General features: G+C 41.5%; 1 protein-coding gene across 1 annotated transcript; it reads right to left on the minus strand.

Annotated features, from left to right (window-relative positions):
- Positions 1 to 19,250: 19,250 nt before the first annotated feature.
- LOC138878503 (uncharacterized) lies at positions 19,251 to 20,108 on the minus strand. Its single transcript, XM_070158187.1, has 2 exons — positions 19,782 to 20,108; positions 19,251 to 19,622 (listed from the first exon to the last, which is right to left on the minus strand). The coding sequence occupies exons 1-2, from the start codon at positions 20,106 to 20,108 to the stop codon at positions 19,251 to 19,253; spliced, it is 699 nt and encodes a 232-aa protein (XP_070014288.1).
- Positions 20,109 to 25,190: the final 5,082 nt, after the last annotated feature.

A 25,190-nucleotide genomic window follows, 5' to 3' on the forward strand; every position in this document is an offset into this window, starting at 1 on the left:
CCTGATCTTCCGGGGCGATGAGAATCTGATTTTACCCCGAATACCCATCTAAAAAGTAATAGAACGACCGACCCGCAAGACGATCAAGCATTTGGTCGAGGAGTGACAACGGGAAATGATCCTTTCGAGTCACCTTGTTAAGCTTTCTATAGTCCATACAAACTCTCCATCCCGTCACTTTCCGAGTAGGAATCAACTCATTGTTAGCATTGGTTACCACAGTCATCCCGCCCTTCTTGGGTATGCATTGCACCAGAGAAGTCCATGAGCTGTCAGAAATAGGATACACCACACCGGCATCAAGCCACTTGATAACTTCCTTCTTGACCACTTCTTGCATAGCTTCGTTGAGTCTCCTTTGGTGTTCAATTGCGGGCCTCGCATCCTCCTCCAATATGATCTTATGCATGCAAAAGGCGGGGCTTATACCCCCAATATCCGCCAATGTCCATCTAATCGCCCTCTTGCGCTTTTGTAGAACCGCCAAAGTGGCGTCAACCTGCACGTTAGTCAAGCAAGCCGAAAATAACAACAAAGTGAAATTAGGGCCCAAGTATTCATACCTGAGGTGACGAGGAAGTGGTTTCAACTCCAACACCGGCGACTCCTCAATAGATGGCTTGGTTGGGGGAGTTTTGCGATTCTCAAGATCCAAGGATAACTTCCTAGGCTCATAAGAATACGAGCCCATACCATGCAAAGCGTTTACACATTCAACTCTCCCGGCATCATCATCAATATCCATGTTCAAGAGCACGGCCTCAAGTGGGTCCTCAACATTCACCATTGCGCTTGTGTCATCCACTATCACCGCCGTGACAATGTCAACAAACGAGCACACCTCGGTTCTATTCGGTCGCCTCATAGATTTGCACACATGGAACACCACCTTTTCATCACCAACACGGAAGGTCAACTCTCCTGGTTCGACATCTACCAAAACCTTTCCAGTAGCTAGGAAAGGTCGTCCAAGTATAATTGGCACCTCAAAATCCACCTCACAATCCAAGATAACGAAATCGGCCGGTAATATGAACTTATCAACACGAACAAGGACATCATCAATAATCCCCAAAGGCCGTTTCATTGACCGGTCTGCCATTTGAAGCCTCATAGAAGTTGGATGAGGTTGTCCGATTCCCAAGGTCTTGAAGACCGAATATGGCATTAAATTGATACTTGCCCCCAAATCACAAAGAGCTTTTGCAAAGTCGGCACTTCCAATGGTACATGGGATAGTGAATGCACCGGGGTCCTCAAGTTTCGGAGCCATAGAATGCACAATTGCACTAACTTGATGGGTCATCTTGATTGTCTCACACTCCATTGATCTCTTTTTTGTAACCAAATCTTTCATGAACTTTGCGTACCCCGGCATTTGCTCGAGTGTCTCCACCAAAGGCACATTGATAGTCAAACTCTTCATCATCTCAATGAATTTCTTAAATTTGTTGTCACCTTTTTGCTTGGCCAACCGTTGAGGATAGGGCGGAGGAGGTCGAGGTAAGGGTGCTTTGGCTTTGGGCACCACCGGCTCGGGTATATCAATCATGTGTTCCCTAGACAGGTTCACGGCCTCTTGTGTCTCCTCTTCAACCTCATGAATATCAATCCGCACATCATCTCTCACACTTGGTTGAACTACATCTTCAACCACCAAAGGCATTTCATTATCTCGTAACTCATCTTCATCCACCATAACTTGGTTTCCTGTTGAGGCATGCACATCACCGCCTCTTCCACTTCGCGTTGTCACCTTCATCACATGATTATTGTGCCCACCCTTGGGGTTTACTACCGTATCACTTGGAAGAGCACCCTTTGGGCGAGTATTTAAAGACTAAGAAATTTGGTCAAGTTGTACTTCCAAGTTACGGATAGAAGTGTTGTGGGAGGCCAATTGAGCTTCGGAGTCTTGGTTCTTCTTCATCATTTGCTTAAACATTACTTCAATTCTACCAAATTCATTTCCCAAAGAACTAGACCCTTGAGATTGAAACGGCGGCGGGTTGTTCGGTTGTTGAAACATCGAAGGCCTTTGAAATCCTTGCCCCCAATTTCCTTGACCACCATTGTTATTCCACCCACCTTGCCCATTGTTGTTGTTCCAATTGTTGTTGTTGTTTCCGCTCCAATTCCCTTGATTACCCGAATTGTTGTTCCCCCAATTTCCTCCTTGGTTGTTGTTATTGTTCCAATTACCACCTTGTTGATTGCCCCAGTTTCCTTGGGGTATCCATTGTTGGTTCCCTTGATTACCTCTATTCCCTTGATAGTTGTTGATGTATTGGACTTCCTCATTTTGATCATCATAGCATTCATTCAAATAGCCACCACCATTATCATAGTTATCAAAATTTCCTTGAGGTTGTTGCCCTCTTTGCCTCCTTTTCATCATATTCACTCCTTCCATGGCGTTGACTTGGCATGGGTTTTGAACTTGTTGTAACTGCGCTTTAGCCAACTGATTCATTGTTGTTGTAAGTTCGGCAATGGCTTGGCCGTAATCATGTAACTCCTTATGCAAATGTATGACGTTAGGATCACCTTGAGGCACATTAGCCCAGCTTTGCCATGCTGACGATGTGTCGGCCATCTCATCTAACACATCACAAGCTTCATTGTAAGGAAGCTTCATAAAATTTCCTCCCGCTAGTTGGTTCACAATACATTGGTTGGTTGTGTTGATGCCCCTATAGAATGTTTGTTGGATCATCACATCATTAATATCATTGTTAGGGCATTCTTTCACCATTGTTCTAAACCTCTCCCATATCTCGTGTAACAGTTCAGTCGGCTCTTGCTTGAAGGCTAGAATCTCGTCCTGTAGAGCCGCCATGTGACTTGGAGAGAAAAACTTAGCGATGAACTTGTCCGCCAACTCATCCCATGTAGTGATGGAATGATTGGGGAGCCTCTCCAACCAATCTAACGCCTTCCCCCGAAGTGAGAACGGGAAAAGTCGAAGTCTCAATGCATCCTCCGAAACATTCGTCTGTTTGCTACCCCAACAAGTATCCATGAAGCCCTTCAAGTGTTTATAAGCATTCTGATCAGCGGCCCCCGTGAAATAACCTCGTTGTTCGAGCAAGGTGAGCATCACATTTGTAATCTGGAAGTTCCCCGCCCGGATTCGGGAAGGAACTATTGCACTTGCGTACCCTTGATTAGGTAGAACTCTTGGTGCCACTCTTGGTGCCACTCTTGGTGGAGGTGGAGGAGGGTGTGGTATATTCTCATTGGCATTGGTATTTCTACCTTTCCTAGGAGCTTGAGGTAATACGTCTTCTTGTTCTAGATCCTCAGCCTCCTCCCCCACGACCACATTGCCAAGAGGGTCATTTGCGTTTAAAGACATGTGTACCTGAGTGAATTGACACAAATAAAATTAGTAAAAAGAAGGAAAGAGAAGCAAAACACAAAACTAGCTACACAAATAGCCAACACCGTAAGCTCCTCGGCAACGGAGCCAAAAAGTGGTCGCAGCAAACTCAACCTCACACAACGGTAGGAAGAGCGGGCGCTAAGACTTTTACCCGAATAGTGGTATCGGGGTCAATTTCCACAGGGAGCTTGGAATGGAGTTGCGTATTTGTTCAGACTAGGAATGTGTGTTTGCTCCTAATTGTACTTCTAACATTTTTTGGGGTTTTTGTTTAATAACTACTATTATCAACTACAAGTTTAAGCTAATTTATGCTGAAGGGATATGTTCCAAGTTGTGTTTAATATAGAGAAAGGCACTAGGGTCGTGTCATCACCTAGGTGGTTAACTAATGGGTAGAGACTACTAATAATAGATTGACATATTTGGGATCAATGTTATAACCGTTGCACAATTGTACCCACTCTCACACCTCTCGGTAGGGAGAGCGAATTTGCCCAATTGACTCTCTCGAGACCAATTGGGTAGGCCAATTAGACCAAGCAACTTGGGGTTAAAGTAAGGTGATTACTCTCTCGAGGTTTAATCCGTTAATTGGGACTACCATTTCTCATGGGTCCACCCCAATTCGTTGTTGGGTCAATTTTGGGGTCATAGACTGTCTTTCTCAAGAAGAGTCAAGACCCACTAAGCTAGAATCAATGTTTGCAACCATCAATCCTTAATTAAACCATAAAATTATCCCAAATAACAAACACTCAATATCAATCTATCATTAAGAAGCAACACCCATTAATTACCCACACTAGGGTTGAGCCACAACCCTAGCTAAAGGGTTTAGCTAGACATAATTAAAGAAGAAACTGAAGAAATAGAAGATGAAAAAACCATATTAATTAATTACTAATGTTAAACTACAATAATCTAGGATGAAACCAAGATATATATGCCCAAAATAGGCCAAAACATAAGTCTCACGAGTGCATCAGCTATTAGATGTACAAAACTCAACCTAAAAATGGTAAAATGTTCTATTTATAGTGGGCTAAAAAACTGGACAAAAATGCCCCTACAGGGTTAGTGCGGACCGCACAAAGTTGGCACGCGGCCGCACTGGGTTGCTTGACCTCTGAATCTTGCTCTTTGAAGATGGTGATGCGGACTGCACAAAGTTGGAATGCGGCCGCATGAAGACTGGCGCGGACCGCACAAAGTTGTTGTGTGGCCGCATGAATGGTTTTGGCAGCTTCACTGAACTTCACTAACGCGGATCGCGTGACCATAGAGTGCGGCCGCATGGAGAGGGACGCGAGCCGCATGAAATGGGATGCGGCCGCATGGTTTGCTTCTGGAATATGACACTCTCTGAACTTCTTGGACGCGACCGCATAGCAAGATTATGCGGCCGCATGAGTGAGACGCGGGCCGCATGAAGTGGGACGCGGCCGCATGAGTTTGACTTGTAGTTTCACAGTCTCTGAACTCCTATGGTGCGGCCGCATGACATGATGGTGCGGTCCGCACCAAGTTCTGAATGTCCTTACTTTAATGATCTTTGACACTTGAGCAGGTTTCACTCCGATTTGAGCCGATCTTTGACGATTTGTCACTTTATAGCTCAAACCTGCAATCAAGCGCAATCTGTAAGCATTTTGGGACTATTTTGTAGCAAATTACACTCAAAGCGCAGGCAAGTATGGGTATAAAACATGTTAAAATCCTACTTATCAGGCACCCACCGTCAGTTTACCCCGCCAACCTTGCTTTTATCCCGCCATTGGCTCAGCCCCAGGAACATCCCACTGTGAACTCATCTCCGGCCTTTCCCCTCTACCAACAATGCCACAGCACCACTTCCCATACATCACAAGCTCCACCACCCAATCAAGTCTCGTACCCTCCTCCACCAGTCACTCCTGTTTTTGTGGCACCCCCACCTGCTGCATTACACAAATCCTCTAGTGAGCCTCTATTCCAGACTCACGACAACCAATATTACCTCCCGCAACCCACTTTCAAGGTTCCCGAACCCTATTCCTACACTCTTCATTTTGACCTCCCTGCGGAAACCGAAAAACCATCTAAAAATCCTGAACATGAGGAGATGTTTAGGAAAGTTAAAAGCCTGGAACAATAATTCAAAGACATGCGAGGGTTGGGAGGTCAAGTAAGTGTGGCCTACAAAGACCTATGTCTGTTTCCAGATGTGCAATTGCCGGCAGGGTTTAAGATGCCCAAGTTTGATTTGTATGATGGGCATGGTGATCCAGTGGCGCATTTGAGAGGTTTTTATAGTAAAATGAGGGGAGCTGGTGGGAAAGACGAGCTGCTAATGGCGTATTTCAGTCAAAGTCTGAGTGGTCGGCACTGGAGTGGTACACTCGGCAGGATCACGGAAGATGGTACACATGGGATGATCTAGCCCAGGCATTTGCTTGCCACTTCCAGTACAATCTTGAGATTATTCTGGATCGTCTATCATTGACGAAACTTGAGAAAAAGCACAATGAGAGTTTCAGGGAGTATGGTTTTAGGTGGAGAGAACAGGCAGCAAGGGTTAACCCTCCAATGAAAGAAAGTGAAATGGTGGATTATTTTTTGCAGGCTTTAGAACCTACGTATTACGGCATCTGGTATAAGTTATAGGTAAGTCATTCAATGAAGTGGTAAAGATGGGCGGTATTGTAGAAGAAGGGCTCAAGACAAACAAAATCATGAGTTATTCGGCTATTAAGGCAACTACCCAGGCCATTCAAAGCGGAACTGGGGAGTAATTGGAAAGAAGAAGAAAAAGGATGTAGCAACAATTGATTCAGGAGCTTGGTTCGGACCCAGCGGACCATCACATTACTATAACCAGCCTCGACCCCACCACCAAACCTACCCTCACACCCCATATAGCCCACCACAACACTACTACCCATCACAAGAGCCCCATTTTTCTGTCCACCATGCCCAAACATACAGCCAACCTCCGGCCCACGCACAATGGCGTGCACCAGTCCCACAAAATACATACCCAGCTCCACAAAATGCCTATGCACCACCAAGAGCCTACCGAAACCATCCTGGATTAGGTTTCTGGCCTAACCAAGCATTTAAGAACGAGAGGTCGCAAAAGAATAAAACCTTCACTCCATTGGGAGAATCCTATACCAGTTTGTTCCACAGGTTGAGACAATTGGGTATGCTGAGTCCGATTGATCCAAAACTGCCAAATCCTCCCCCGAGGAATCTTGATCACTCTGTGAGTTGCAAATATTGTTCTAGTGCTCCGGGGCACGAGACAGAGAAGTGCTGGCAATTGAAAATAGCTATTCAAGAGCTCATTGATACTAATCGAATTGAGGTCCACGCTCCGGAGGAACCTAATATCAACCAGAACTTATTGCCAAACCATCACGAAACAAATATGATTGAGATAGTTCATAAGGGAGTGGAGCCTAAGAAGCCTTCGCAAACTGTCATGATGATTCGGTCCAGTGAAGCCAGGCCGTTTGAAAAGTCAACAAGTGAGAAGTCTGTGATCAAGTTGAACGGGGCAAATAGTGAACCATCTGTGGTGGTCAAGAAAGGGTCCTCAAGTGACGTTGCAAGGAAACATGAAAGAGTGAAAGTGGTTGTGCCAGGAGTGGCGAACAAGCTGCGGAAATCGTGAAGGGTGCTCGCACAAATCCTATCATTATCAAGCCGGTAACTCAATTACCGATAGTCAATAGCAAGGCGGTCCTGTGGAATTATGAACGAGTGACCGTGACTTACAAGAGGAAAGAGGTTAAAGAAAAGGTTTGTGAGACCCATGGTTTGACTCGATCGGGGAGATGCTTTGCCCCCGAAGAGTTAAGAAAAGCTAAGATCTCCAAAGATAACCCAATATTGGTAAAGAAAGGTGTGACCGAGGAAGAAGCAGAGGAATTCTTGAGAAAGATGACAGTGCAGGACTATTCCATTGTGGAGCAGTTGAGGAAGACACCGGCTCAAATTTTACTATTGTAATTATTGATCCATTTAGACGAGCATCGTCGGGCTTTGATGAAGATCCTGAATGAGTCCCACATACCTAACAAAATCTTATTAAACCACTTGGAAAAGATAGCTAACAAGATATTTGAGGTAAACAAAGTCACTTTTTCTGATGATGAGTTGCCGATGGAGGGTACTGAGCACAATAGAGCCCTCTATCTTACGGTGAAATGCGAAGATTCCGTGGTTACTCGGGTACTGGTCGACAATGGTTCTAGTGCGAACATTTTCCCTCTCTCCACTCTGAACAAGTTGAAGGTGGATGATGAAAGAATTCACAAGAATAGTATCTGCGTTCGGGGGTTCGACGGTGAAGGGAAAGATTCAGTCGGGGACATAGTGCTTGCGCTTACAATAGGGCCAGTTGAATTTACCATGGAGTTCCAGGTGCTCGATGTGGCTGTTTCTTACAATCTGCTATTAGGTCGACCCTGGATTCATGCTGCCAAAGTGGTCCCATCTACTCTTCATCAAATGGTCAAGTTTGAATGGGATAGACAGGAAATTGTTGTGCACGGCGAATATAATTTGTGTGTTCCCAGTGATGCCATTGTTCCGTTCATAGAGTTTGAAGACGACAAGGGGCCATGGGTTTATCAGGTTTTTGACACGGTATCGGTAGAGAAAATTCCAGAAGGGAAGTGCGTTCCAACTCCGAGGGTAGCTGTTGCATCAGTCATGGTAGCCGTTGAAATGTTGAAAAATGGTTTTATACCGGGCAAGGGTTTGGGTGTATCTCTACAAGGTATCATATAGCCAATGTCTCTTCCCAAAAACTTGGATATATTTGGTGTGGGGTTCAAGCCCACAGCTGCGGACGTGAAAAGAGTTGAAAGTTGAAACAGAGGGCTTGGGTCCTCCCAAAGCCCATCCCACGGTCTCCAGATCATTTGACAAGCCTGGCACCAAGAAACGCCCTGTAACAACAGTTCCCAGTTCAATGGTTGATGTGGATAGAGATTTGATTGAAAAGTTCGAGAGGTTATTCGCCGATGTGAACATGTTGGAAGCTGGAGAGGGTTCGAGTAAAGTGGATGTGCAGTTTGTTGGGCCCAGTGCAAAGATTAACAATTGGTAAGCTACTCCTCTCCCCACCAGGAAGGAGTTTTGGTAGTTTGCTTTGATTTTTTTCAGTTTATCTGGATTATTCCAGGGTTGTAATTCAGATTCTATGTTCCGTCTGTTTGGATGTATAAACCTTGTTATCATTAATTTCAATGAAATGCAATTTCCCTTTTTCTTCCTTCCTGATAGTTTATTTTTGTTTTTTTTCCTTGTACAGTTCTTTTTATACTGGTTTCAATGATATGACATGCATGAGGAATCTTCGTCCCAGTCTTAAAAGCCAATCTAATTCTGAAATAGTAATTCAAGAAATAGAGTATGATAATGAATCGGAATATGATGAGTTTAGTAAAGAATTAAGCCATTTTGAAAAAAAACCAAGCCTAACCTGAGTGATACAGAAGCAATCAATTTAGGGGACCCAGATAATATCCGAGAAACTAAGATAAGTGTCCATCTTGAACCACAAATGAGGGAAGAGATAATCAAAGTATTGTTTGAATTCAAAGATATTTTTGCATGGTCCTATGACGACATGCCGGGCTTAAGAACTGACTTGGTGGTTCACAAATTGCCCACTGACCCGGCATTCCCTCTTGTCAAGCATAAGCTGAGGAAATTTAAAACTGATATGAGTGTGTATATCAAAGAAGAGGTCACCAAGCAGTTCGATGCAAAAGTCATTCGGGTCACTCGGTATCCCACTTGGTTAGCCATGTAGTACCTGTGCCAAAGAAGGATGGCAAGACCAAGGTGTGTATTGATTACCGTGATCTCAACAAGGCGAGTCCCAAGGACAACTTTCCACTGCCAAATATCCACATTTTGATTGACAATTGCGCCAAACAAGAGATTGGGTCTTTTATGGACTGCTATGTGGGCTATCATCAGATCTTAATGGATGAGGAAGATGCAGAAAAGACGACATTCGTCACGCCATGGGGAACATACTGCTACAGGATCATGCCTTTTGGTTTGAAAAATGCTGGGGCAACTTACATGAGGGCAATGACAACCATATTCCCCGACATGATGCACAAGGAGATCGAGGTCTATGTGGATGATGTAATCATAAAGTCTAGAAAGCAGTCTGATCATGTCCGAGATTTGAGAAAATTCTTCCAAAGGCTTCGTAGGTACAATCTTAAGCTCAATCCTGCAAAATGCGCATTTGGTGTGCCATCTAGAAAATTGTTGGGGTTCATAGTCAGTCGTTGAGGTATTGAATTGGACCCGTCAAAGATCAAAGCTATCCAAGAATTGTCACCCCCAAGGAACAAAATAGATGTGATGAGTTTGTTAGGGAGGTTGAATTACATCAGCAGGTTTATTGCTTAGCTTACGACGACTTGTGAGCCTATCTTCAAACTGTTAAAGAAGGATGTTGCGGTCAAATGGACAGATGAGTGTCAAGAAGCATTTGATAAGATAAAAGGGTACTTGTCAAACCCACCTATGTTGGTCCCACCTGAACCAGGGACACTTTTGATTCTGTATTTGACGGTTTTGTACAACTCGTTTGGTTGTGTGCTGAGTCAGCATGACATCACTGGCAGGAAGGAGCAGGCCATCTATTATCTCAGCAAGAAGTTCACATCTTACGAGGTTAAGTACACTCACCTTAAGAGGATATGTTGCGCCCTAACTTGGGTAGTACAGAAGTTGAAGCACTATTTGTCATCTTACACTACTTACCTCATCTCTCGTTTGGATCCGTTAAAGTATATCTTTTAGAAACCTATGCCTACAGGGAGGCTTACAAAGTGGCAGATCTTGCTCACAGAATTTGACATCGTCTATGTGACTAGGACTGCAATGAAAGCCCAAGAATTGGCCGATCATTTGGCTGAGAACCCAGTGGATGAAGAATATGAGCCTTTGAAGACTTACTTCCCTGATGAAGAGGTAATGCATATTGATTAGTTGGAACCAGTTGGAGAGCCAGGTTGGAAACCTTTCTTTGATGGAGCTGCTAACATGAAAGGCATCGGGATAAGTGTCGTACTTATTTCTGAAACAGGGCATCACTACCCTGTTACGGCTCAACTTCGCTTCTATTGTACTAACAACGTGGCTGAGTACAAAGTGTGCATTTTGGGTTTGAGGTTGGCTGCAAACATGGGTGTCCAAGAAGTCTTGGTCTTGGGATACTCAGACCTCCTGGTACACCAGTATCAAGGGGAATGGGAAACACGGGATTTGAAACTCATACCGTACCGACAATGTTTGCATGATCTTTGTTAACGGTTTCGATCAGTAAAGTTCAGGCATATTCCAAGAATCCATAATGAGGTTGCTGATGCTTTGGCTACCTTAGCATCAATGTTACATCATCCATATAAGGCTTATGTGGACCCTTTGCATATTCAGGTCCATGATCAGCATGCTTACTGTAATGTGGTAGAGGAAGAACTTGATGGTGAGCCTTGGTTTCACGATGTCAAGGAATATATCAGGATGAGGGTGTATCTGATACAAGCCACAGGTGATCAAAAGAGAACAATTCGGCGGTTGGCAAGCACATTTTTCTTCAGCGGAGGGGTTTTTACAAAAGTACTCCGGATCTTGGACTGTTGAGATGCATAGATGCTAGAAAGGCCACGACTATCATGAACGAAGTATATTCTGGAGTCTGTGGACCTCATATAAGTGGGTAAGTGTTGGCAAAGAAGATCCTCCGAGCAAGTTATTATTGGCTCACTATGGAGCGAGATTGTATCAGTTTCGTGCGCAAGTGTCATCAGTGCCAAGTGTACGGAGATTTGATTCATTCTCCACCATTTGAATTGCACACAATGTCTGCACCATGGCCTTTTGTTGCGTGGGGCATGGATGTCATTGGACCAATTGAACCAGCAACATCCAATGGGCACCATTTTGGTGGCCATGGATTATTTAACCAAGTGGGTTGAAGCTAAAACTTTCAAGTCCGTGACCAAGAAAGCAGTGGTCCATTTTGTGCGCTCAAATATCATTTGCCGATTCGGGATCCCGAAGGTAATCATCACAGATAATGGTGCTAAACTCAACAGTCATTTGATGAAAGAGGTATGTCAACAGCTTAAGATCATGCATCGCAATTCCACCCCATATCGCCCCAAGGAGAATGGAGCAGTCGAGGCAGCCAACAAGAATATAAAGAAGATACTTCAGAAAATGGTGGAGGGTTCTAGACAGTAGCATGAAAAGTTGCCTTTTGCATTGTTGGGTTATCGCACTACTGTTCATACTTCAATAGGGGCGACGCCTTATTCGCTGGTGTATGGCACTGAAGTAGTAATACTCACGGAAGTTGAAATCTTGTCCCTTCGGATTGTCACTGAGGCCGGAATTGACGATGATGAATGGGTCAAAATCTTCCTAGAGCAATTGAGTTTGATCGATGAGAAAAGATTGGCAGTGGTGTGTCATGGTCAGTTGTATCAACAGAGGATGGTAAGAGAATATAACAAGAAGGTGCGTCCACAGAAGTTTGAAGTGGGTCAGCAAGTGTTGAAATATATCCTTCCACATCAGGCTGAGGCAAAAGGCAAGTTTGCCCCAAATTGGCAGGGACCGTTCATCGTAACGAGAGTGTTATCCAATGGAGCTCTGTATTTAACAGATATAGAAGGCAAGTGCGTAGAAATGGCTATCAATTCAGACGTAGTCAAGAGATATTATGTATGATTTCCTTTGGTTAAATTGTGTTTGTTTGTACTTGGCATATTTTGAAGATTGGAATGACGAAGGCATTTTGTTCTGCTATCTAAATACTTTATCCTTTGTTATCCCTTTGAGCCTTGTTTATTTTCTTTCATACCCCTCTTTTGGATTCAGTAGAAAAGACCAGAAACGCAAGCGTGAAAGATAAATAATGGAAAAGAGAGAAAGGAAAAGAATGAAAAGAGAAAGAAAAAGAAGAAAAAAATGGAAAAAAAAAGAAAAAAAAGAGAAAAAAAAGAAGAAAAGAAGATAACAAAACAACAAGAAGAGAAAAAGAAAGCAAAAAGAGAAAGAAAAGAATGAAAAAAAAGAAAAGAAAAAGAGAAAAGAAGAAAAAACGACAAAAAGAAAAAGAAGAAGAAAAGGAAAAGAAGAAAAAAAAGAAGGAAAAATCACAACAACAAAGCAACTTCTATGTCATGAACTACGTTTGACCTGATTCCTTTTAAGGATACGTAGGCAGCCTCACGGTTCAGTCTCATCAAAATAAAATCCCAAAAGTCCCCAAGCAAAGAAACTGAGGCAGAAGTTGTGGTTGTTACAAGAAATCTAATTTCAAAAGTTGTAATTTTGAACCCATTTGAATTGTTTTGAACCTTTGATACCCTTTCTTTCTAACCCTATCCAAAAGCTCACATTACGGTCCAAAGAAAGACCTTCCGATTAGTCTTCGAGAAATGCCAAGTCAATCAAGGAGAGGTAATTCATATCAGGGGCAACACTCTGGTCCAAGCAGAAAAATGTTGAAAATGAGAGAGTCTTATTGGTGAAAACCCTCACGGCACCGTAAGGCGACGGGTGCTGGAAGAAATAAAAAATGAGAGTCTTATTGGTGAAAACCCTCACGGGAACCGTAAAGCGAAAGTGAGTTGAGAAATGAACAAATGAGAGAGGCTTGTTGGTAAAAACCCTTCAGGGTACCGCAGGCCGAACAAGGTCAAAGTTTTGGTGAAGAAATCAGGTTATGGAAATTCCGGGGAAATAAAATATGGCAACTGAAAGTTGATTGATTTGACAGACTGGACCGATTAATCCGAAATGCATGTCATGATCATTGGTACCAGCTGTTCCACTCAGATAAGTCTCTTTCCTTTTTCCTTGTTAGCAAGTCATCCAGTTTTGGATTTTCTTTATCCTTAACTCTCAGAGTCATTGCATTCCATTTCTTTTGGGTTTTATTTCTCTAAGATGTTTCAACATCAGTCTTGGTCAAGCAAATAAGAAAGGATTTTAAAGCTCACTACCAACCTCAAAAATTGTAAAGCACAGTGTGGCCAAAACATACCAAAGATAGTATGATGTAAAGTGAGATATAAAGTGCCAGCGAAAGTTCCATCGGCGGAACAATTTAGTAATTTCATGGGATATGCAGAGGTCTGTTATTGATTTGTTGCTTGATCTTTTGGGTACTCGTTCGGCGTGGGGAGTTGTTTCCGGCGTTACTGTGCTGGGAGTCTTCGGATGGCTCTATAATTGAGCGATAGCCAACTGCTGTGCCTGCAACATTTCAAAAATATCGTGAAGACTAACTTCCTGTGTTTTGCGAGCTGGGGTTTGTTGGGCTTCCTGTTGGTCAATATGTTGAATGCTCCCATCGATGTGCGAGGCTTCGTTGACCTGCTGCGTGCCTCGCGAACTCGCGTCCTCTGGAATCGGCCCAGATGCGTTATCGGGGTTCTGCGGCATCGTGTCAACCACTGGAATAGCCACACCATTTCCGCCGTGATTTTTGAGGTAGTCGTTCTCGACTCTGTTTACCGAGCCAGACATTTTGACCTGAAACAAGGAGATCTTTGGACAAGAAAGAGTGTGAAAGATAATGTGAGTTTGTGCAATGGAACTGTAGACATGTGATTTTTGACCCTCCCCAAGATTTTTCATACTTTAGCACGTAAATATTTAGTTTAGGCCTAATATCTTTATTTCAACTAATTTTGACTCTTTTACTTTATTTCGTCACAAAAAAATAAAAATTACAAAAATATTTTAGTTTACGTATCTTTCATAAATTTAAATAAAAATATACAAAATAGCACCTTATTTTTATTTTTATATAATCTTGAAAACATAAAAAATAGTTTCATGTTTTAATAGAGTTTAGTTCAATTAATTAGGATTAGTTTTATATTCTTATATTATAAATTGTATATTTAGAAGGAAGAGTTAGTTTTGGTTTAGTTTATCCCATTTTAATTTTGTAGTCCATTCTTTAGTCTTTGGTCCAATTCCCAAGCCCATAATTCCTAGGCCCATACCCCCTAACCTAAAACCCCTATAAAACAAACAAGACCTAGACCTAGACACCGAGACTTAGCTATCAGCTGCAAAAACAAAAATCGGACCCCCCTATCGATCATCTTCTTCAAGCAGTCTTCCATGGTTTTTTTTTCTGAACAAAAAAAGAACACCCCTAGCTTCATCTTCTTCAGCCGTTGAACAGACTCAGCAACCCTCCTCATTTTCCATTGTCTTCCCCCTCATTCTCTCACCATCGCCACCAGCCTTTCCATCCTCCACAAAACACGAACACACGGACAGAGATTGGGGGAACAAATTTTGGGGATAAAAATTGGGAAGGAAGGCAGAGAAACAGTTTGGCTGCTACGTAGTCGAAGTTTCCGTTCGAGGTATGGTCTGTGTTTCTGATTTGGGTTCACGGTTCCTACTCGATTACGTTGTTGTTTTTATCAATTAGATTTGAAGCCCTGTACTTTCAGATTTCTCATATATTAAAGCAGGTTCATCTTTTTCATCCCTTAATTTCTGTTGTGAATCGAGCTTGATGAGCCATTAAAAGAAGTTATCGTTGGGGGTTTAACAATGTCGTTTTATTTAGTTTGTCTTATTTTGACTGTTGGTTTGTTCTTCAAATTCGTATATTAAATTCTGCTAATGCTCGAGTGAGCGTATATTTGATCATATATAGAACTGTTACAATGAATATATATGTTGAGCTGATTTGCCATTTGGACGGCTAAACAAAAATTTTCAATTGGCTCTTTAGATGATTTTTTCCTTTTCTTCTTTTCGTTGCTGGACAATATGAAAACATAAGGTGAGTTTCTTCCTTAATTCTTTTAATTTTTCTTTAAAAAATTTTCATTAGTTCTGACATACTAGAGTTTTCGATTAATTGGTCTTAAAAAATGAATATAGACTTTTGATATCTATAGCCAAAATTAGTCACAGAATTTTCTGTTAGCTTTTTCTTCTCTCGTTTTGGTCAGTGAATAATATTGGGATTGAAAATTCTTAGCCGGTCATTGTCCTTTACTGTTTTCTTTCACGTGATATAATTACGATCTTTTCCAAAATAAACTAAGGTGTGTGTTCGCGCAACATTGGCCAAACTTTTCTTAAATAACTAAGTGTTAGGAATTGTGGACACGTACACATGACATGATTTTTGACGCGCCAAACAAAATGAGTACACGTACGCGTGACTCGTTTTAGGATAATTTTTTAATTAAAAGAGGTGAATGCACATAGGTTTTAAATGAGTAGTCAAACAATTTAATAAGCCAAGTATGATCAAAGCAACCGTGCTAGAACTACGGAACTCGGGAATGCCTAACACCTTCTCCCGAGTTAACAAGATTCCTTACCCGGATTTCTGTGTTCGCAGATCGTAAATAAAAGTCAAATTTCCTCGATTTGGGATTTTAAACCGGTGACTTGGGACACCTTAAATTATCCCAAGTGGCGACTCTGAATTTTAAATAAAATAATCCCCTTTTAATTGTCATTTAAATTAAAAAAACTCCCTTATACCCCTTCCGGTGGTAGGAAAAAGGAGGTGTGACGGGAACCAGCAAGAAAATAATCACTATTATTTTTAGCCCCGTGGTGGGCGCCAAACTGTTAACCAATAAAATTGTACCAACAATCAAATTTGTAAATGGGATTCTAAAAATACGTGATCTATTCTTGAGCTAGTTGGTAGAGCATTTGATGCTAAGAATGTGAAGTTTAGCGATGAAATGCAAGCTAAAACAAGATAGTAATCAAACCAAGGGGCACACTACCTGCGTATAGGACTGGTCGATGTCGGGGTCGAGCTCGAGGTACCGGGGATCGTCGGGAATGGGATAACAGTTGAGGATATAATTAAACAGGGCTCTTTAAGGCCAATACTAAGCAATACCATGAAGAACAAGTAAGAGAGCGATGGATATTAAGGTCACCTCAGGCCAGTGAGAACGAGCAAGTTAGAAAGAAAAGAGAGAGAGAGATATTATTTCACTTGTGGAGAAATGGAGCGACATCAGCCCCTTACAAGGTAGTGTTAGTCCCCTTTATATAGGAGGGGAACTCGACTACAAGTACGTGGGCATTAATTACAAAGTATGGAGATGGGATGGCTTGGCGCTACGCCTCAGCATAGGCTCTAGATAGGCCGACCCTGGCAGACTTAGCCGTGTGCTTTGGGAGCTTCCCATCTATCCTGGCCTCGATCTCCGTCTTCTCTAAGTCAGGCCTCAACGAGCCCCGAGGTTGGGAACACGGTCGTGGCTTCCCGTCCTCGGGGTCTCGAGGTGTTCTTGCGAAATGACTTGACAGAGAGGAGAAATCAAGTCCTCTGATTTCGCCCGTACAACATTGTACCTTTCAGCTTATTTAGAAGTAATTGTATTAGGTACTTAGAGTTTTCAAGTTAGAGTTAACTTGAAGTTGTCGCAACAGTGAGGCTGTGTGCCATAACGGGATTATAGTTAATCCTAGGTTTACAAAAGAGTTTTTTAAATGCAGTTTTTGGCTCAGTGATTTTAGTGGAGAGTTTGGTAAAATCCTACTGGAAGGTAGGTCATAATTTTTTGACCTTTTGAGCTAGGTGTTTTCCACGTAAAATCTCTGTGTTCTTTATTTTCTGTACTTATTATTCTGCAACAGTAGTAGTTGGAACACATAGAAGAACTAGGTCCTTCTATAATTAAGTTAAGCGAAAATTGGGTACCACAGAAATCATCCCCCCCTCTTGTATGGTATTGAAGTCTAAAACATCAGTATTTAATTATTATTTTTTTTAAAAGACAAAATACAATGTCATGATATCCAACGAAATGAAAGAAATAAAGTTTGAATTTAACAAATAGCCTATTATCAAAATTGAGTGTTGCACTCAACATTGATATGACATCCCTCCAGTCCCAAACAAAATTGGTCGCGTTTACTTCATAATAGCAGTCCACATCCAATACCGAACGCTTAAGTTGTATGACTGTATCGGAGTCCAATCCCTTCATTTTCGTGGACAAGCCCAGATTGGCTAGCGTGTCTTCTTTCGCGTTTCCTTCCTTCGGGATGTGGGTAATTGACCATTCCATGAACCGTGCGAGCAAATCCTGGACTTTCACTACATATTATTGCATGCATTCCTCTTTGGATTCGAAGCTTTTGTAGAACTAATTTACTACCATTTGGGAATTACATTTGATCTCTATGACCTCGGAGTCCAGTCCCCGGGCCAGCTCAAGTCCTGCAATTAAGGCCTCATACTCTGCTTCATAGTTAGTCAAGGGAATAGTTCTTATGGACTGCCTCAAGATTTTCTTTCGATGGCATAATTATTACTATACCAAGTCTGGACCCTATAATGTTGGAAGCTCCATCCGTGAACAAGGTCCAGACTACCGATGTCGATTCCGACACCATTACTGCTTCTTTGGTAGCCAAAGGCAACAGTCTAGGTATGAAATGGCCACAAAGTTAGCCAAAACTTGTGACTTGATTACAGTCATGGGTTTATATTCTATGTCAAATTCACTCATTTCAACTGCCCACTTGGCCAATCGCCTTAAAAGCTTAGGTTTGTGAAGGATATTCCACTAGGAAAGGTTGTCACCACGTCTATCGGGTAACATTGGAAATAAGGCCTAAGCTTTCGAGCGGTGACTACTAGAGCTAAGGCCAGTTTTTGGAGGTGTGGGTAGCAAACTTCCACTCCTATTAAAATTTCACTAACATAATAAATAGGAGATTGTGTGCCTTCTTCCTCACGGACTAAAACGACACTTACCGCTGTCCCCGAGACCGCTAAGTAATCATCATTTGTTCGCCTTCTTCTAGTTTCGATAATAATACAGGGATCGATAAATACCTTTTCAAATCGTTCAGAGCCTGCTGGCATTTCGGAGACCATTCGAAGTTGCTCTTCTTTTTGAGTAGTGAAAAGAAGTGATGACATTTTTTCGAAGATCAGAAAATAAATCTGCTTAATGCGGCCAGTATTCCTATTGGCCTTTGAACCTCCTTCACGTTTGAGAGCTGGTCAAGAATGTCCTCGATAGCTTTAATTTTATCGAGATTGACTTCGATCCCTTTTGGCGACACCAGGAACCATAAGAATTTACAAGAGCTGATTCAGAATGAACACTTTTCGAGATTAAGCTTCTTGTTGTGCTTCCTTAGGATGTTACAAGTTTCTTGCATGTGTTTAAAATAATCATCTACGTTCAAAGACTCAACCAACATATCATCTGTATAAACTTCCATGGTTTTCCCTATTTGTTTCTCAAACATTTTGGCAGTGGGAACGAGTCTTTTGGGCATGCCTCATTCAGATCCTTATAATCCACGGACATGCAGAATTTGTGATTCTTTTCTATACTACTACCACGTTAGCTAACCAACCAGGGTATTTTACCTCCCAGATTGAAATGATATTAAGAAATCGAGTTACCTCTTCTTTGACAAATATGTTTCTGACCTCGGTAATAGGGCGTTTCTTCTGCCTTATCGGAGGGATGTTAGGGTCCAAGCTTAACTTGTGCATGGCCACTTTTGGAGGAATACATGTCATTTACACATGCGAACACACAAAACAGTCAATGTTAAATTTAAGAAATTCAATAAATCTTGACCTGAGCTCGGGGTTTAGTCATGTTCCCAAGTGGAGCTTCCTGTCCAAGAATTTATCAAATAATGCGACTTGCTCGAGTTCTTCCACTGTGGACTTTGTCACGTCCGTTTCTTCTGGTACCTGGAAATATCTTGGTACCTGATAAGAGTTAGACAACTCCCTTCCCTTGTTGCCTTCGTTTGGCTCGGGAGCAGGCGTCGATTCCTATAATTGCTATGTCGCATGCTCCTTCCCTTTGCTACTGGAAACTGAGATCACGTTCATCTCCCTTGCTGCCAGTTGGTCTTCTCTTATTTGTTTAATCCCCTCCAAAGTTGAGAATTTCAGAAGTTGATGGTATGTTAACGACACATCCTTCATCTCATGCAACCATGGTCTCCCAAGAATAGTATTGAAGCCCATATCGTCGTCCACTACTTCAATAAGGGTCGTTTTTATTACACTCTGGCATTCGTAGGCAGCAGAATCTCCCTTCGAGATGTCATGCTCACTAAATCTAATTCGAAGAGCTTTGTGGCTGGAATGATACTTCAGGTAGCTTGGCTTATTCAAGCACTCTCCATTGGATAATATTGGTTGAACTTTCTGGGTCCACAAAAATACGTTTAATTTTAAAATCTAAAACTTTAAGAAAATTACCTATGCATCGTTGTGCAGTAGTAGGAGTCTATCTGTGTCTTCCTCTGAGAAGGTAATTTCGTCCTCAGCGACTTCCCAGAGTCTCTTACTGTGGATCACTGATACCTTCATCTTTTTCACTGGTGAAAAGGTTACGCCATTAATCTCGTTCCCTCCAAGAATCATGTTAATCATTAGACAAGGATGATTTCCTCCTGCTTTCGAAGGTTCCCTATTATCCTTGTTGCAACCATAGTCGCTCTTAACCCGGTCACTTAAGAATTCTCTAAGATGTTCGTTTTTCAATAATGTTGCCACCTCATCGTGTAGATGCTGGTAGTCCCCAGTCCAATGGCCGTTAGTCCCATGATACTTGCACCATAGATTGGGATCCCTCTGACTGGGGTCAGATCTTATCGGCCTCGGGAACCAAGCTTTTTTAATATTTCTCATTGTTGAAACAATTCCACTACACTGAATGTTAAATTGTATTCGGACAGGATGGGATAGGTGCAGTCCTGAGAGCCCAATATCTCTTTGTCTTGCAATGATCTGTTATTCTGTCCGCGATCAGCTCTTCTATCATAGAGAATCTATCCATCGACAGGAACCTCTGCTGCATCCTTCGGCCCTTTTATAGGGAATAAACCGACCTCTGGAAGACCGTCGGTCTATGTTGAAATCATCCTTCAACTTATCCTTATTATTTCTCGGTCCCGACCCTTGGTTGATGCCGGGAAACCGAGCTAGTCATCCTCAATTCTTCTCTTTGACTCGTAGAGGTTATGGACATCTACCCATATTACTGCCTGGAACTCGAGAATACTTTCTTTCAATTTTTGGGAAGCATTAGAACTCCTCGGATTCCGTTCTTTAGTAAATGCCTCCGCTGGCCATTCGTCCGACACAACCGGTAGCAACATTCTCTTCTTCTGAAATTTGATCACAAACTCCCACAACAATTCGGACTCTCCTTGCATAATCCTGAATATGTCGTCCTTTTGGGCATGTACCTTCCTGGCCTCGGTGTGGTCCTTGATGAAAGAATCCACGAGCATCTCGACGAAATCTATTGAGTGCTCGAATAAAAGAGAATGCCATGTCAGGGCCCCTTTTGTGAGGGTCTCCCCAAATTTCTTTAATAAGACTGACTCAATTTCGTGAGAAGCTAAATCATTTCCCTTCACCGTCATTGTATATGTGGTGATATGCTCCTGAGGATTCGAAGTCCTATCATATTTTGTCACATCTGGCATCTTGTACCGCTTCAGAATCAACTCCGATGTCGCGCTTGGTTTGAACGACAACTGGTGTATTTCTTTGAATCCGATCCTTTCAATACTGGTGGTGCACCCAAGATTTGGTCTATTCGAGCGTTTATTTACCTTATAAACCGCAAAAGTTTTTAAAGGGATCATTTTCATTGTTCTTACCAAATCCGCTACTGTTCCCCTGACCTTGTCGAAGTCGACCTCGCCCCTTGGAATGTTGTTATCAACCCTCCGTATTATTTGGTTTGGGGGAACACTGGGAGGAACTAGGTCTTATCCATTTTCATTGTTGAAAGCACCGAAAAGTGTCTGCCTCACTTCTACCATGACCTGATCCTATCGCGAGAGATGGCCCATAATAGCCTTTTACTGTTGTCTCAAAATTCTCATTGTTTCTGCGACATACTCGTCTTCCGCATCATCGAGAGTTGTCTCCCAAATATGTCGTGGATATTGCCCCCCATGGATCGACTTGACCTCATCCTCCTCATTGCGGGTATCACTGATCGATTCTCCATGTTAAGGCTGATTTCATTGGGCCTCAACATTGTGTGTGACGTTGACATCGTTATCTGCCATTTTTTGTGATTTTTCATTAAGAAACAAGGAATTTAAATAGGTTAATAATAGATACAAGGATCAACCAATTACGTAATTGTCTAAGCCCCGCGGTGGGCGCCAAACTATTTACCGTAAAATGGTATAGTTAAATTTATATGTGATTTATAGACAAGCGAATCGATTTGAATCCAAAATGATAAATAAATTAAGTAAGAATTTAAGACTTAGCGGTGAAATCGAAATAAGATAGCAGATAGATTGGTTCCTGGAGCAGAGCTTCTGACGGTAGCGATAGCAATATCAATAAGCGAGAAAAAATGTTATTGAGCTTTGAATAGTATTTAGCATAAATTTGTTAGAAAATTCGTGTCCCATACAATGGCTGAACTCACTACTTATAGATGCACCTAGGGAAAAAGATCCTAGGATCAAGACTCTCTTAAATTACAATTATGAGAGCCATTGAAGAGTGTGTAACAGCAGACCATGGGTGCCAACTTCTCTATAATGGACTATGTATTTAATATTGTAGAATATTCTTCATTTAATACTAACAGGTGGCAGGTATTTATGAGCAACATCCCATTTGGGGGTTATTGATATTGCTGCCCCCAGACTTGATTTCCATCTGTCTCACTTACTATTTGTCTCTAGGTCGACGTGTCGCTTTATTATCCGAGTATAAAATATGAACATATTTTTTCCAATAAAATTGTTTATGTGTAATTAGCCTTTAGTCCCCCCTTCCCTGTATCTCTCTTTTTATAGTCCATTTTTACTTATTCCCTTTCTTTTCTGTCGGGCCAACAATTTTTTCCTTTTTTTCTCATCGTCTTTCTTTGATGGATAACTTTGCTATTTCTATCAATGGAACTCACTTTAGGTGAGAAAATTTTAGAAAACCTATAAAATAAAATGAGTGATGTTGCCTGAGAAGTAAAAACAGCCTAATCCACTCAATGCACAAGTTTACTTTGTACATGTTACTTTCTCTACTTTTTTAAAATATAAGAATTCAGAACTAACACGAGGATCGAATATTTAAAGTTTCTATTTTAATTTTTAAGCTTTTGTAAAATAAAATATGGTATGTTATGTTAAACGCCATGGCAATGACGGTTACAGCTCAGTCACAGCTGTAAAGTTATGATTGCGATGAAGAGAGGAGAGAAGAGAATAAAGCTACCAACTCTGTGAAACTTAGGAAATCAAATCTTGTATTAACTTCAAAGAGAATACATAGTATATATGTCGCCCCCCCTTTTTTCCTCGCAGAGAAAGTCCGAGTTCCGACGTTCATGGGGGTAATAACTCATTTCCCTTTTGGAATTTGGGTATTTGAAGAGTCACCACCTAACGGATTATGGTACGTTAGGGCACCTAGAGCGATTAACTCTTGGATTGGTTTGCATTACTAGAGATTTAGGGTAAGGGCTCAAAATAACCTTGAGGGGAAGGTGTTAGGCACCCCTCGCGGTCCACAACGGTGGGTCCCGACTGAACATAACTTATGGATTAGTCCATTAACAAATAAATAGTTTTTAAACACATAAGAGTAGGTTGGATATTGTATGACTCAGATAATAGACAAAATATTTGAACAAGTTGTATACATACAAAGCAAAGCTTTAAACAGAGGGGATTTGGGAAAGGAGAGGTCCTAGGTTTGTTAGCTTACAGGATCACCCCACACAATGTCCGGTAAACACTCCTCAATAAGGGGCTACACGTGATATTAGCGCGTAGTCATCATATCCCATATCTACCCTTCCCACCCCGTGGTCATAGCCTAAAGTATTCTAGTAACATTGACAATGTCTATGTGTGCACTACTTGTCCCTTCCTTGTGGCCCTGGAGGTATTTTAAGACCTCTAAGTTAGGCAGTTCTAAACAACCCCTAAGGTGCTTAAAAAGGAGAAAGAGACAATTAAAAGGCCCAGGTTTACCTCCACAAGTAATACACATAGGCAGCAAGTCTCAAACATAAACAAGATCAGTTTTTTTGTTTAGAGAAAAGGCCTAAACTAGACGTCTAAATGGATGTCAATGCACAGAAACATGCACCCTTGTTTTTATAAACTTGACAGTAAGGCCCTAATCAGTTTTGCCTACTGATTTTAACCTATTAAATCTGAACAACTTCAAGTAGTATAAATACAGCTTCAGGGTTGTAGAATTTGAAAACGCCATATAGGCTTGCCTACACACTGAATAGTGATGTCCTAAAAGCATGATAACTATGTTTGATATAATAAAACAGTGGGCAGATTTTTGAAACAGACTCTTAAATTCCTATAGGCATGCTTTCAAATAGTAAATTAGAACAGTTTTGAAAAAAATTCATTTCAGGAAAAACAAAGGATTGATTAGACCAACTTCGAAGTAAACTAATCATGAAGTGGATTAACTTATTTAAACCAAACTGATTTTTAAATTTGTAGGCAGAATTTCTGATGTTGTTCCCTATGAGCATGATATCTAGTTGTTTATAAACTTATAGGCATGATTTCTAGTGTAAATAAATGTAAACAACCATTGGAACAGAAACTTGAACTTGGTCACATGCTTAAGTATGATATCTATTTGTGAAGTTGATTGTAAATCCTATAGGCATGATTTCTAGTATGGTAAGGCAAACATAGCAAATATATGTAATCCTATAAGCATGGCTTCTAACATGGGAGGGAAGACATAGCAAATATGAGATCCTATAGGCATGGTTTCTACCCATATTACCCCACAAATATATAACTACCCACCTTTTTTTTACTAATCACTCTAATATTCGTTTACAAATTATTACAAACCAGATGAATGAATTACATAGATAAAGAAAAAGAAGAAGTTACACTATAAAGAGCCTAAAGCCGGCCCAAGTGATTTCCCAAACCCCCAACAGCCTTAGATGTCAATTTCATATACAATATCATTGTTTAGGTACTTCAGAGTTCCCTAAGGATCTCAAGGATCCCGGGCAGTGCTCACACCTAGACTTTGTAACCAAATTGAGTAAGTGCAGTATGGAAGGGCCAGCCTCAGTGTGCTAGAGTTCAGAGGGGTCTCAAGAGGATCCCAAGGCAGTACACACACTGAAGGGGGCAGAACCTAGGGACTTAGGAGTAGAGTGAGAGTGCTTGACATAGTTTGAAAAGGTTTCAGTAGGAAAATAGTGTAAAAAAGAGACTTAGTTGAAATAACTTTGTAAGAAAAGAGTTCTTGGGTAAACAGCTTTTGAAAATAGTGGTGTAATTAAACAAACAACAAGTCAGTCAAACAAGTTCAGCAATACTCAAATGACAGTCCTTCATACAGGGGAAGGGGAATTGGGGACACATAGAGCACATAGTACTAGGAGAATAGCAGTTCTTGTGGGGTTTAAGGGATTAAGGGATAGATATTGGTACCACTACAGTAGGAGTTTCAGAAACAATCATAGAATCAGCCATTTAAGTGACAGATCAAAACTGGATAACAAGTAGACAAACATTCAAAGCAGGGTAGAGTCATGTTGAGACAGACTACTAGGGGAGGGGGTGGAACATGTTCTGAAAAGCCCTAAGAAGGTTAGACTGACATGCTAGATGAAACAGTAATGTAAATATGTCAACTGCATGTTGAACAATAGAACCATAGATTGAAACAAATTAGAAACATGATAAACTGAAGTAGTAAAAGAAACATATTGGTTTTGAGACTTGAATT

The sequence above is a fragment of the Nicotiana sylvestris genome, chromosome 9 (genome assembly GCF_000393655.2).
Source record: "Nicotiana sylvestris chromosome 9, ASM39365v2, whole genome shotgun sequence".
Taxonomy (NCBI): Eukaryota; Viridiplantae; Streptophyta; class Magnoliopsida; order Solanales; family Solanaceae; genus Nicotiana; species Nicotiana sylvestris.

Coding starts and splice junctions, on each gene's coding strand:
- LOC138878503 (XM_070158187.1), bottom strand. CDS start 20,108: ATGAGAAATATTAAAAAAGCTTGGTTCCCGAGGCCGATAAGATCTGAC. Junction 19,623..19,781: donor CACCAGTGAAAAAGATGAAG/GTATCAGTGATC, acceptor TTGTGGACCCAG/AAAGTTCAACCAATATTATC.